Source organism: Monodelphis domestica, chromosome 5 (genome assembly GCF_027887165.1).
Source record: "Monodelphis domestica isolate mMonDom1 chromosome 5, mMonDom1.pri, whole genome shotgun sequence".
In the NCBI taxonomy this organism is placed as follows: Eukaryota; Metazoa; Chordata; class Mammalia; order Didelphimorphia; family Didelphidae; genus Monodelphis; species Monodelphis domestica.
Window position 1 is genome coordinate 127,057,676 of NC_077231.1, and position 13,971 is coordinate 127,071,646.

Genomic DNA, 13,971 nt, shown 5'->3' on the forward strand with positions numbered 1-13,971 from the left:
TAAGCTGTAATAAATCAAATATACACAGAGGAAATTCTAAAGAAAAAAATTTTTAAACCCTTACCTTCTCTCTTGGAGTCAATATTGTGTATTGGCTCCAAGGCAGATGAGCTGTAAGGGCTAGGCAATGGGGGTTAAGTGACTTGCCCAGGGTGACACAGCTGGGAGGTGTCTGAGCCCAGATTGGAACCCATGATCCCCCATCTCCAAGCCTGGCTCTCCATCCACTGAGCCACCTAGCTGCCCCCTCAAATTACTTTTTAAATCTGGTTTAGTGAGTGGACCACAAAGGATCTGTGAGCCACATGTTTGACACCCCTGCTACAAAATATTGCTCATCTTTTTCTATCACTCATTTAATAGCAGCAATATGAACATGAGTTGGGATCCTTGTTGGTTGATTATTTGTAAAACATAATTTAGTAAAACAAAATGATTCTTAATCATATTTCTTCTAAAAGGTCTCCCATAGATATTGCAAAAATCATGTAAAATCCTTTGAGAGATAACAATAGAGATAATCAGGTGATGACCCTCTCTTCATTAATATCAAGTAAAGTATAAGAAAGAGAGATGCCTGCCTCCCAGAGATATTTTTCATTGTCATGAAGGACAGCAAAGAGTCCAAAGTGAAATAGGATTCAGTAAAGATCTCTAGATATTTTTGTTTGTCTGTGATATCATGATGATTGCATTAAGTCCTAGAAGATTACAGAGTGTATAGAACTTGTGTCGGGAAGATCTGAATTGGGATCCTGCTTCATACACATGGCTAGTGTGTGTGACTAGTAAATTACTCTACTTTGATTTTCTCATCAGTAAAATGGGAATAATAATAGTATTTAATTCCCAGGGTTGTTGTGAAGATAAAAATGAGATCAATGCAAATTTTAAAGTTCCATATAAATGCTCACTATTATTGTAGTATTTGTTATTTTATAATCATGAATTTGGCTTAACTTTCCACAAAGGGACAAAAAGTGGAGAAGACTGCTTATTAAATGGATCAGTGGTCTCCAAATCTTTTGATTGTACACTTGCTAGTGAAAAACTTGTACCTGTTCCCCTTATGTACATATCTATATCTATGTGTATATATATATACAATTTTATATATTTGCTACTATACTCATGTTTTATAAGTATAAAACTTATAAACACAAAATTGAATGATGCAAAAGATGTTAAAATATTTATTTTATTATCAATAGTTCAAAATCTTTTTGCTACTATTAAATCACAATTGATATTAATTTTCAGAAACACCAATATGATTAAGTATTTCATACTTTTTTGAATCTCAGTTTAATATTTTGTGATATAATGACTTAAAGACTCGATTTGAAATTCATTTCATTTTGATACTATAAGTACTGAAAAATGATCCCTCACAAAAATACACAGATTCAAATGAAAGACATACATTGTTGATTGCACTGACTAAATTATGATGTTTATTTTCAGTCTTATCCACCAATTATGCAAAGGTTTTTTTGTTTCAAATTTGACTAGAAATTTCCATTTTCCTTGACGTTAATCATTTGTTCTTACTAACTAATCTGAAGTTTTAATTTTGTTTTTCTTTTTACTTTTAACAAATACGTTCAAAAACCTCTGAAATTCTTAATTTGAAAGGCAAATTGGTTATAAATATCTATTCCCAAAATTTTGGCAAAACAAGTTTAATTTTTAAATATCTTGCTAATTATGGTTTCACAGTAGCCTTCACTAATACATTGAGCATAATATCCATGCATGGCAAGATCCATTATTTTTTTAAACCCTTACCTTACATCTTGGAATCAATTCCAAGGCACAACAGTGGCAAGGGCTAAGCAATGGGGGTTAAGTACTTGCCCAAGGTCAAACAACAAGGAAGTGTCTGAGGCCAAAGCTACACCCAGGTCCTCCCTTCTCTAGGCCTGGCTCTCAGATCCAATGAGCCCCATATCTGCCCCTGGAAAGAGTTGTTATTAATATAGTGTGTGTAAATACATTTTTTCAAATATTTTTTGAAAATATTTCTGATTATTTTGACTGACTTCTTTTCTGATATGTTTGGGTCATTTGCTAGAGGTCCTTTCCATATTGATGAAATCATAGGTTTAATGGAAATTGAAGATTAATTTCTCTCTAGACATTTGATGGTTTATACATTCATATATATCACATATTGTGTGACTATAAAGCTTAAAAAACAAATTAAAAAACATAATAAAGATGAAATATATTAAAATAATTTTTAATTTTATTTATCAATAGTACTTCAACCCTTTTGGTTCCACTAAAATTATAAGTGATATTATTTTTTTAGAAAGAGCAATGTGATTAAATGTTTTTTGTTATCTTTCAAAATCTTACAGGTTTTGATACAGTGATTCAGAGTTCTGGTTCTAAGTTTATTTTGATTTTAGGTTTTAATGACTGAAAACAATTACACACAACATTACACAGACCCAAATAAAAGATGTACATCATTGATTGCATGATATTGTATACATTAAAACATTTAATAATAAAAATACATTAGAGTTAAATTAAATTCCATTATTTTAATTTTTGTTCACTTTTGTCAGGATTTAGACCTTTCCATTTGTTTTTCTTCTAATTTCATACTGGTTTCCTACAGAATCTCTCTTTGTCTCTATCTCTCTGTCTCTCTCATTCTTTTTCTCTCTCTCTGCCTTCCTCTCTCCTTCTCTCCCTCTTTCTGGTGTTAATTCTTTGTTGCCTCAATGGTCCTTAAGGACTATGAAAGATTAAACTTTCTGATCCTGCATGTGTGTGTGTGTGTGTATATATATATATATATATATAATACACACTCACACAAAAGCAAACTCATATATCATCAGATTTTTCTTGTCTTAGATGTAAGAAAATTAATTATTACTAATTTTTTCTTACCAAAGGTTCTTGTTTATCTTTATATTTCTTTTGTGTCATGAGTTTGCATGTCATATGCCCTCTTCACTTTTTATTTCCTTTAAAGGAATACATATGATTTCTCCTTTTTAATAATATTTTAGCAATTTGGCAGGATATGCTCATGTTCCACTCAGCAACTCTGGACTTCATGGTCTCCTGAAACTCATTCTGCAAGATTACATCAGCAACAAAATTCACACCTCTTTAGTACTTCCTGCCCCTGGGATCCTTCTTTTTCTTTGATTGGTAGAGGGTAGATATTGAGAACTCCTCCCAGATCCTCCATTGTTTAAAGAGGCCACCCAAGGCATTCACCTCATTATTTCCCACCCCAGTTATAGGACTTCATCTTGTCCCTACACTGGCTATCTAACCCTCTTTACTTTCAGCTTCTTTTTATATATTACCTTTCCACTGAGCTATTTGAAGGAAGTGATAGTGATGACTTTTCTTTGTATCCCCAAAGCTTAGAGTAGTGCTTTGCACATAGAAACTTGTTTATTGACTAATTTTGACCCTGACTTTTGGGAGTAAAACAATATCCTTTGCTTTTTAGAATGTTATAGTCCAATTTTTTGTTTGGTTTCTTGTAACTGAAGTAACGTCTTAGACAATTTGGATTGTTTTTCCTCTTTAAGTGAAGAACTTTTTCTTGCCTGCCTATATTTCATGTGTAAAACTGTACTTGTGAAGCTTGTCCCCAGTATTTTTCAGTGAATTAAACTTGGGGTTTCCTATTATGCTTCATTATGCTTTTTGGTTCTACTCTAGAACTTTACGTTGGGACCAATGTGTTCAGAATCATCAGCTAGTTTACCATTATGAAGAGTATTTTAAAGTAGAAATATGCACACATAATATATATTTAAAGGCATATATAAATACACATACACATATATTTCTGGAAGTAAGTTATACTTACTAATGCATATTGACAGTGGTGGTCCTCCCCTCTTTAAAGGAAATAAGCAAGTGCTGATACACTCAAGAAAAGGAGCAAGAATTAATAGGGGAATGATGCTTATCACATTCATTGCTGCAATTGGCAGAAGAAACCCATTGAAATTCAAGTTGGAATTCATAGTCTGTAGATAATATCCTGAAGGAATCTGTATTTGGGAAAGGGGGAAAAAGCCTCTTCATTAAAATAGCGACAGCTTCAGAGGAAGCCTTTTATATATACTCCCAGTGAACATTATTCTATTGACTATGCATCTGTGAAAGACCAGTATAAGAATCCTCACGTTTTTAATCATCTTAATTCTAAATTGATATTCCTCTACTAAACCTGTGGTAGGAGAAGTTCTGTTCAATCTATGCACAATAGTGGTGCAGTTTATGGAAAAAATTATTTGTAAAACCCTTCTGATCTATCTTGGTAATTTTTTCTGTTGAGTGTATATACCTTGCAGAATGTGTCCTTCTTAGGTTGCGATTTAAGAAATGATATCCCTTAGGTTTGAATCAGCTGTCAGTACCTTTTATCCTATCAACAATGAGTAGGAACCATTTAAAAGTGTTATTGTTGCTTTTATCTACAGGGCTGAGTTAATCCCTGGCTACAAGATATCCAATGGCTGGCATCAGCATCACTGGGAAAATTGCCAGGGGGAATTGTTGTTATTATTGTTATTTCTCAAGGCAGATGGGGATTAGTGGACACATTTGAAATTTTTAGTTATTGACTCATTTATTCAACTATTCACTAAGTAGTTTAATAAGATAGTCTACTGGGACTTGCTAATTGGACCCAAATGACCTGAGAAAAGAAATGGAATCAATCACCACTTCATTTACTTTTATGGTTTATGCTGAAATGCTTGGGTGCTGCTATTTGTGGTTTGCAAAGAAAATCAAGGGAGAGAATATGTGTCAATAAGCACAAGTCCATCAGTATACTGGGAGACTAGGGCAGCTCAAGTGGGGGGGAGGGAGGGAGAATATATTTTAAAACTACTATTCAACTTCCTGCAAGCTCCATGAAAAGAAGGAGATTTCATGACAAATTAGGTGGGAGAGGAGTGGGGAGAATGATCCTAGGGTAGGCTAAAGCATAGCAATGAACAACACAGTAGAGCACATGAGAAAATTCCTACCCTGGGGCAATGATTCTATCCTTTCTGTTACCTGCAGGAATTGATATTTTTAAGAGTGAGGCACTGGAGAAAAGGGGAACTGGGGAGGGAGGGGCAAGATCTACAAGGCAATAACATAGGAATTATTTAGAAGAGGGAAATCAAAGAAATTTCCCATATCTCTGCTGTTTCAGCTGAGAACTTTGACTCAAATTTCAGTGTAAAATTGGGGGCATCTGCCAAAGGTTTCGTCTTTTCCCCTCCTCAACACAGGTTGCTCAGATGCCATTTGCTACTATCTCATCCTTCATGCTATCTCATATAAAGAGGTGACTCTTATCTGTACCAAGACAATTCTATTCACATATGCAAGTGATCCAATCCCATCCTGTCTTTTCCAGCAGACAGCTCTTCCCTCTCCATTATCCCCACTCTCTCACATATGCAATTTCTTCCTCTCTACTGCCTACTTCCCTACTGCCTACAAATATGCCCATATCTCCCTCACCCTAAAAAAAAAAGAAAGAAAAACTAATTTCATCCATTTATCCCTGTTAGCTATAATCTTCTACCTCTTGTCCCTGTTGCGCCAACCCTCCTGCGCCAACCCTCCTGCGCCAGTCCCTCTACTACTGATGAAACCATTTCTTTTTTACTCCTTTTTTTTTAAACTCCTTACAGTTTGGCATTTAATTTCATCCTTCACATGAAAATTTTCTCTCAGTTACCTTAATTTTATAATCACCAAATCTAAAGACCATTTCTCCCCATCCTTGGGAATTTCTGAATCTTATATTTAAAGACTCAAAAAGACTTATAGTGAGTTTCTGCTCTTTTCCTCCTTTGTCTCAAAGTCCAGTTGGTGAGTATTTCAAACATGCCAACATATCTTTTTTTTTTTTTAAACCCTTACCTTCCGTCTTGGAGTCAATACTGTGTATTGGCTCCAAGGCAGAAGAGTGGTAAGGGCTAGGCAATGGGGATCAAGTGACTTGTCCAGGGTCACACAGCTGGGAAGTGTCTGAGGTCAGATTTGAACCTAGGACCTCCCGTCTCTAGGGCTAGCTCTCAATCCACTAAGCTACCCAGCTGCCCCCTTTGCCAACATATCTTGATAAGTTTTTGTGTTCAAAAGAGGACTCAATTTGTTCTCTATGCTCTATATTTTCCAAAGATATCTGGGAAAGCATACTGAAATTACCCCATCTCTTATTTTTTAGTTATCATTAAAATACATAATATAATATATAACAAAACAATAATATAAAACATATGATTTGCTATGGATATATAATAAATTAAAATAAATATGCTTATATAAGAGAAACAAATTCTTGCATTAGCAATGAACAAAAATTTATGTCTCATTCTTTCTTTTGCCATCTTCCCTCCTCTCCTCTACCCTCTCCAATAAGGCAGGTAATATGATGTAAGTTTTACATATATTATCATATATATATTTCTCTGTTCATCATGTTGTGAACCTTAGTTTGCATATTCCTTATACTAGGGAAAAATATTAGAAAAAAATTCACGTAAGAAATAAAGTGAAAAATAGTATGCTTCAATCTGCTTTTGGATGTGAAATAGGTGGGAGATGATAACCACCCACCTAGGGACCTCTTCAGGGCCAGTAAAACACAAAACCCCTTGGCTCTAGAAATAAAGTTTATATTTTTTATAATAGGAGTAAAGGGGAAATGATAGGTAGGTTCCTAAAAGTATATATTTAATCTCCACCCATTCTCTTTTATTTCATGTTGAATTATTTTTTCTTCTTGAGGATTCACTCAAGCTACTCTAAATCCCATATCTCTAACTAAGACCCAGAAAAACCCAGCTATCTGACTATAAACTAAACTACTTAATAATGGATTATCAAAAAGGATAAAGAGGACTCACAGATATATTTGAGTCCCTTACCTAAAGCCTGGGGTTGTCTTCACTAGGTAACCCAGAGTCCCAGGTGACAAACCCTTGGGATTACTTTAGCCAAATGGATTTCTGATAGATGGATCTCAGGCAGATGGCCTCTGTACTTCAGAGGAAAAACAGTGTACCGCAAGGCAAACTCTCAAACCAAGGAATCACTAATCTTTACAGAAAATTAGGATTGTCAAGGGAAAATTGTCAGAGCAAAGATTCTCCTTCCAGCTCAGCCAAAAGAGGAGTGACAGTTAAAACAGTCACATCCCAGAATCTTTCTCCCTAGGGCTTGTACCCAAATTCTCCTCTTTTCTTCTTAAAGCTAATCTATGAAATTTACTTTATCCCTTCTTTCCTTCCTACAGATGGATATCCTTCATCATCCCTTCAGTTTCCAGTTCTTTGCTACCACAAAAAATTTGTTACAAATATTTTAGAACATTATTTCTTTTCCTCTTTTCTTGATTACCTTAGGAAATAAACATAATAATTGTATTACTTGGTTAAAAGGTTTACACAGCTTTATAACTTTTTGAGTATAATTCTATCTCTACAAACTGCTTGAATCAGTTCACAATTCTACCAACAATGTATTAGTGTATTCATTTTTCCAAATCACCTCCAACATTTATTTTGCTCTTTTATTATTCTAGACATTCTCACAGGCTATGAGAAGATATTTCAGAATTGTTTTGATTTGCATTTCCATAATCAATAATAACTTAGAGCATTTTTTCATATAGCTACACATAGCTTTGATTTTTTTCATTCAAAGACTGCCCATATCTTGGACCATTTATCAATTGGGGAATAGCTCATTTTCTTATATATTTGACAAATTTCTGTCTATATTTTAGAAATGAGACCTCTATCTGAGAAACTGTTTAAAAATTTCCCCCTCAATGTTCTGCTTTATTTCTAATCCTGGCTATGTTACTTTCATTTGTAAAGAAAAGTTTAAATTTCATGTATTCAAAATTATTCATTTTATACCTCAAATTCTTTCTTTCTCTCTTGTTTATTCATAAATTCTTCTGTCCATAAATCTGATAGGTAATATGTTGCTTGTTCTCCTAATTTGCCTCTGATATCTCTCTTTAGACTTAAGTCAGGTATCCATTTTGATCTTTTTGGTAAATGGTGTAAGATATTGATCTATATTTAATTTGTCAGACTGCTTTCCAGTTTTCTCAACAATTTCCCAACTTACTCAGCAGAATACATTTTCCTTAGAATAATATCAAGTCTTCTCTCCACCTCCTCATCCATACCTTTTGTTATGAAACAAAGTACTAGGCCTATCATCTTGTTTTAAAGGAAGATATCTTATATAAATGATCACCCTCATAATCTAATACTATTCATTGAGGGTCCATAGTTATATGTCAACTTAAGGAAGTAAAATATAAAATAATTCTTAACCTCTAGGACAGGTGTTATATCATGGGACTTCTACCTTAACCATCTGATCCAGCCATAAAAGACCCCAAGAGGCACTTAGCATTGTCCTTGGTTACACTAGATTCCTCTATCACTGCCATTATAGATCCTGAACAAATACTTATTGATCAGGTAATTCTGATTAGATGCCACAATATTTGCAGAATGAGAGAACCTAGCCTAACTAACATCACTAAAGATATTTATTATATAATTGTCCAATACATAAGATGCTTTAGTAATGTATAGTAGCATATGGTATAGTATGTAGTAAATAACTTTTTATTTGAAATCTTTATTAGCTTATCCCCCTATAGGAAGTTGTAAGAGTTTAAAGGGAAATGGAGTCATGATATTGGCAAATTTTGATAAATAGCACTGAAGACATACTGAGAACATTATTTAGAAGGGAGTATATATAAAGGAAAAGTGAGGAATCCACCTTCACATGGATTATCCTTAACTCACCCTAACAAGTACGTACTTAGTGCCTGCTTAGATAATTAGTTTCTCTTGCCTTCAATCTCTTAGTTTTTCTTGCCTTCAATTTACCCATTTGCTAAATGGAAAAAAAAAGATTCATAGGATCATAGCTTTAGAGTCAGAAAGCACCTTAGAAATGCAGCCATCCTCCCCATTTCTCATTTTATACATGTTGTCTTCAGGGAATTACACATATAATTAAAACTAAAATTGGGATTTGAACCCAGATACTTTTTTTCATCCATACCAAGCTGCTTCCTCAAGTTAAAGAAATTTTAAAGCATAAGTAGAAGATGTAAGTTAAGTGCTTATTAAGCTTGTTACTCCTCTGATGTGTCTTCTTTTCACTTATATCCTGGTTCGTGGGATCATTAGGAAAATAATTATCTATTTTTAAATTACAGCCCTATTTATACCACAGCAAATTTGATAACACAAGAATTAAAGTAAAGAAATTTACCTAAATAAAATGGCAATTCAATAATAAGGAATTGAATGAGGTAAGAAGCATTCTCAGTACCTATTCCCATATAGGTGCTACTCCTAGCATGTCTCCCAATAGTTCTAATCAATTACCAATTAACCCTTCTGTCTCCCCAACATAGCAGGAGGACATATTAGATCACTCACTGAAAGGTGTTAGGGAAACTTGTTACAGTGGAAGTAAAAAAATAACTGTTGACTTCTCTGGGCACAGTAGCTGTAGTCTACGGTTCATTGATTCCTTGGTGATGCTTCCTATGGTCTGGTCTAGATGAAGCTGCAAATTTTCCTCATGACTCTCATCTATTCTCTCTAGCTTCCCTAGTGAGATTCATCAGCCTTTTAAAACTGTACACTGGCAGTGTGCCTACGCAAAGAGAGTTCATGCTGGGTGACATGGTCATACTGTCAAGTTCATGAGCAAGTTTCTGTGAATTGTAGTCCAAAGACAATTTCCTTCAATGATCTATACGCTCTTTACCCCAAGCATTGTAGGGACATTGTGTTTGCACACATACACCTATCTACTCCCTACTCATGGAACACATACAATAGGTTCCATATCAGTTTTACTTTTATTTAAAATATACTTTACTACATTTTCATCTCTTCAAAAATGATTCTGCATTTCTTATTTCATTGTATACAAATAAAATTTCTACTAAAGGCAAAATGGCAAATATTATGAAATGTGAGGTCCCAATGTGCCTTGAAATCAAATATATCTGGCAATAAACTGTATTAAATAAAAGCTTGTTCTCTCTCTTTTTCTGTACATTTCATTCTCACAACACTGTGAGTTAAGATTATTGATATTATTATTTTCAAAACCCTTACCTTTTGTATTAAAATCAATACCAAGTATGGGTTCCAAAGCAGAAGAGAGGTTAGGCTTAGACAATTGAGATTAAGTTACTTGCCTAGGGTCACATAGCTAGGAAGTATCTGAGGCCAGATTTGAACCTAGGACCTCCCATCCTTAGGGTGAGCTATCCACTGAGCTACCTAGCTGTTCTTTAAAGATTATTAATGGAGGGTGTATGTGTATGTGTGGGTGTGTGGGCTTGTGGTTATATGTCCATATGGGTTCATCTAAATGTAGCTTATAGGGAAGTATGAATAGGTATCTCTGGAATTCCACTTCAAGGGAGGCTTTGATTCTTTCTGTAGTGGAGCAAGAGATATGAGATTGGGAACACGAATTTGATCTTTTCTGTTCTCTTCTAGAGGAAATATAATACTATAATTATACCTGTCTACTTCCTTAAATATTAATAGTCTAAGGGAAAATTATTTGCAGCTTAAATCCACTTTTTGTGGTTGCTGTCTCTAAAGTGAGATAATGTCCTCTATATCCAAAGGCTTGACTCCCCATAAGCCAAACACTAGGAACCCAAAGACTATCACAAGTATTGATCAGTGAATAAACCCATTTATTCAAGTTAGTAATAAAGAGAAGATCACAATATCACAATACACCAGACACTGGTGAGAAAGACATAGACAGAGAGAGAAACAGAAAGAGAGACAGAGAGAGAACTCAAACTCACTCATGGGGAAATTCCCTAAAGTCTCCAGGACAACAATAGAATTAAGGACATTTTTGAAATTCTGGTTCCTCTACATTTGTCCTCTTCCAATAGTCTTTCTCTGACTGATAGAGCCTCTCTCTCTGAAGAACTTTGGAAACAGATGTCTCTTCTAATAAAGCCTGAATCCAGAGGAAGACACCTCTCATATCCCAAGCTCTTGACAACTCTACCCCTAAGAGAGGCAAAGCATCAAATAATCATTATCTTTACCAATGAGGAAAAGTCTTATGAAAATACCTAGACTTTCATATAAGGCTATATCCCCCACAGCTGGGGAAATGGAGCCTCAGAGATATCTCAGGGTTGCACAGCTAGCGAATGTCAAAGGGAAACTTTGAGTCTAGTTTTCATCTCACTACAAGTCTAGTGTGTTTGGAAGTCTTAAGTCTAAGGACCACTTTACCTAAATTTGAAGAAAAGCAGAAGATTGATTCTTGGGAGATGCTTTTTTTTTTCACCATAGCAACTCCTGAATACTGTCTACTAATATGTAGAGGCTGTTTACTAATCATATCCATGCTACTAAAATTGTGGATTTTAAAATATTGAAATATGGAAATATCCTTTGACTAATTCTCTGTGAGGTAGACAGTCACTTATTTTGGAGATCAGCAAATTTGGTACAGACACTAAATTATTTTCATAATATCCCATACCTATTAAGTGACAAAGGAAGGACAAGCCTTATTCAAAATGAATCAATTAGATAAAAGGGATGGTGGATAGCAACGGATATAAAAATGTTCTTTTGTGAGAAAAATCTATGAATCAAAGGAAAAAAGTATGAAAAAAGTATGAAAAGTATAGAAAGCAAACACTTTGAGTATCAGTGGGTGAGTGGATGGGAGGTATATGTATTTGTACTGGAAGGAAGGAGAAAATGGATGATACATTTTAAAAGTTCATCATAAACTTTGCATGTAAATATTTTAGTACAATAATAGCAGAAGGCTTCAATTATCCAGAAATGGACTGAAGCCTTCTTTCTGCTAAAGGCATCACAATTAATAAACTTTGAGTTTACCATAATAATTTCATTTTTCAAAGAATGGAAGAAATTGAGATTTGCAATTCTAGATATTATTTTGAACAAAAAATAGGAAAGGTTTATCAATGTAGAAATAATACTAATCTTGAGGGAAAGAAGATTACTACTTGTGATTTGTTATACAGATTGAGAGAAAAGCTGAGTATGTGACCTGTGAATATTGCTTGGGAAGAGCTGATTTAAAAACATTTAGAGAAAAGATAATGTTTTACAACCTAAAATTCTGTAGAGAACTTTAGCTTAAAAGAGGTATAATGTTCTTTCAAATCAAATTCTGGATATAAAACCAAAATTATTCTAATGAAGTAAAAGGGAAATTACCTCAAGACACTCACATAGATGTAAATGGAATTGATCAGAATAAGTTTTTAAGATGTGTCTAGAGGATAGAAGCCCTGGTGAATAACAGAATAAATGTATGAGATGGGATAGTCTTGGTGGAATACTGAGCAGAAAGCTAGGTCAAGTCTGGCAATGAATGCTAAGGATTATACAAAATTGCATTTTAAAAGCTATGTCAGAGGTAAGAGAAAGATCAAAGAAGGAATGGGGTGAACTGCACCATGAAAAGATTATGGAAAGAAGACAAAGCTATTCAACTTTAGTTTTGCTCTGGTCTTCCCTTACAAGGAGACTGATGTTCAGATAGGGAAGTATTCAAAAAGAACGGTTAATGTGGAATTGAAGTATAAAGTAAGTAAAGAGGCACTAAGAAAATACTTAGATGCTCTCAATGTATTTACATCACCATTACAGGCCTAGACAAACTATATATCTTGGTAATAAAAGAATTTATGTGAATTATTTATTGTCAGTGCCTCTGAAATATCTTAGAGAATAGGAAAAGAATAAACAGACAAGAATAAAGCACAAGAGAGAAACAGATATAAAGAAAAGAAGAGGGGAAAGAAATTGTTCTCTTAGCTGGCAAAGCTAAGAAAGGGTGCTAGAGAAAAGCTGATCAAACAGCCTTACAGTCAAGAAAATTGAAGTTGAGTATCAGACCTGAAGTTTCCTAGCTATATATCCAGAGGAAATTCATTTAACTTTTTCTTGTGGTTCACCAAAACCCCTACATATTTTTCATTTGAATCTTTATCTCTCTATTCTTCAAAGTTGCATTTGTGAAGTTGGCTTTTTTTTTTTTGGAGGGAGGTAGCAGAGGAGAAAGATTACATTTTACATTTGTGACAATTACATTTCATATTACTTTATGTTGCCTCATTCTCAATTATGATGATCTATTTTGATTGTGACTCTCTCATACTTATTATAATATATATATTATAACATTGATCATTACAATGATCAATGTTAGCTCTAATGATTTATTATAAAATAACAACTTCTTTTCAACTATGAACACACAGTACAATCAACTCCATTGTCTATTTTTTTAAACTTCTCTGAGAAGTGACTTTTCCTTCCATTATGCTTCAGTCTTTTTATGTTTTTTTTTTAATTTGTATCAAGAATGGTAGTATTGATGTAGTTAGCTTTTCCAGTAACAATCATCATTAGATTAAAAATTAGACATCAGTAGTGCTACTAGTTAGTTGTGGGACCCTGAACAAGTCATTTAATTCTATTTTCTTCAGTCCTCATCTGTAAATGAGCAGGAGAAAGAAATGGAAAGCTACTCCAGTATTTTTACCAAGAAAAACACAAAGACTAAACAACTATTTAATAAATTGCTCGTTTTATTTTCTACGTGGTGGACAAACTTTTGTGCATCAATCTTTTTAAACTTAGGCTAGTACTCATGAAATGATAAGCTTATAGATTTAGAGTTTGAAAAGATTGCAGAGGTCCCTGAATCCATCTCTTTCATTTTATAAATGGAGAAACTGAGGTACAGCAAAGTCAAATGATTTGCTTAGTATCCCACAGCTAATATGTTTCTGAGGCGTAATTCAAACACAGATTCCAATGATTCTGAGTGGGATACCCTATACACTACACCGTACTACCTACTTGGAGGAAGGCAAGTCTCCAC

The 13,971-nt window shown here is 34.1% G+C and overlaps 1 protein-coding gene across 1 annotated transcript in view; it reads right to left on the minus strand.

The window, feature by feature from the left end:
- Positions 1–13,971, minus strand: part of SLC15A5 (solute carrier family 15 member 5) — a 146,416-nt gene that overhangs the window by 66,453 nt on the left and 65,992 nt on the right. Inside the window, exon 5 of the mRNA XM_056800650.1 lies at positions 3,851–4,037. Within this exon, the coding sequence (XP_056656628.1) occupies positions 3,851–4,037 (187 nt within the window). The remainder of the gene's footprint in view (positions 1–3,850; positions 4,038–13,971) is intronic.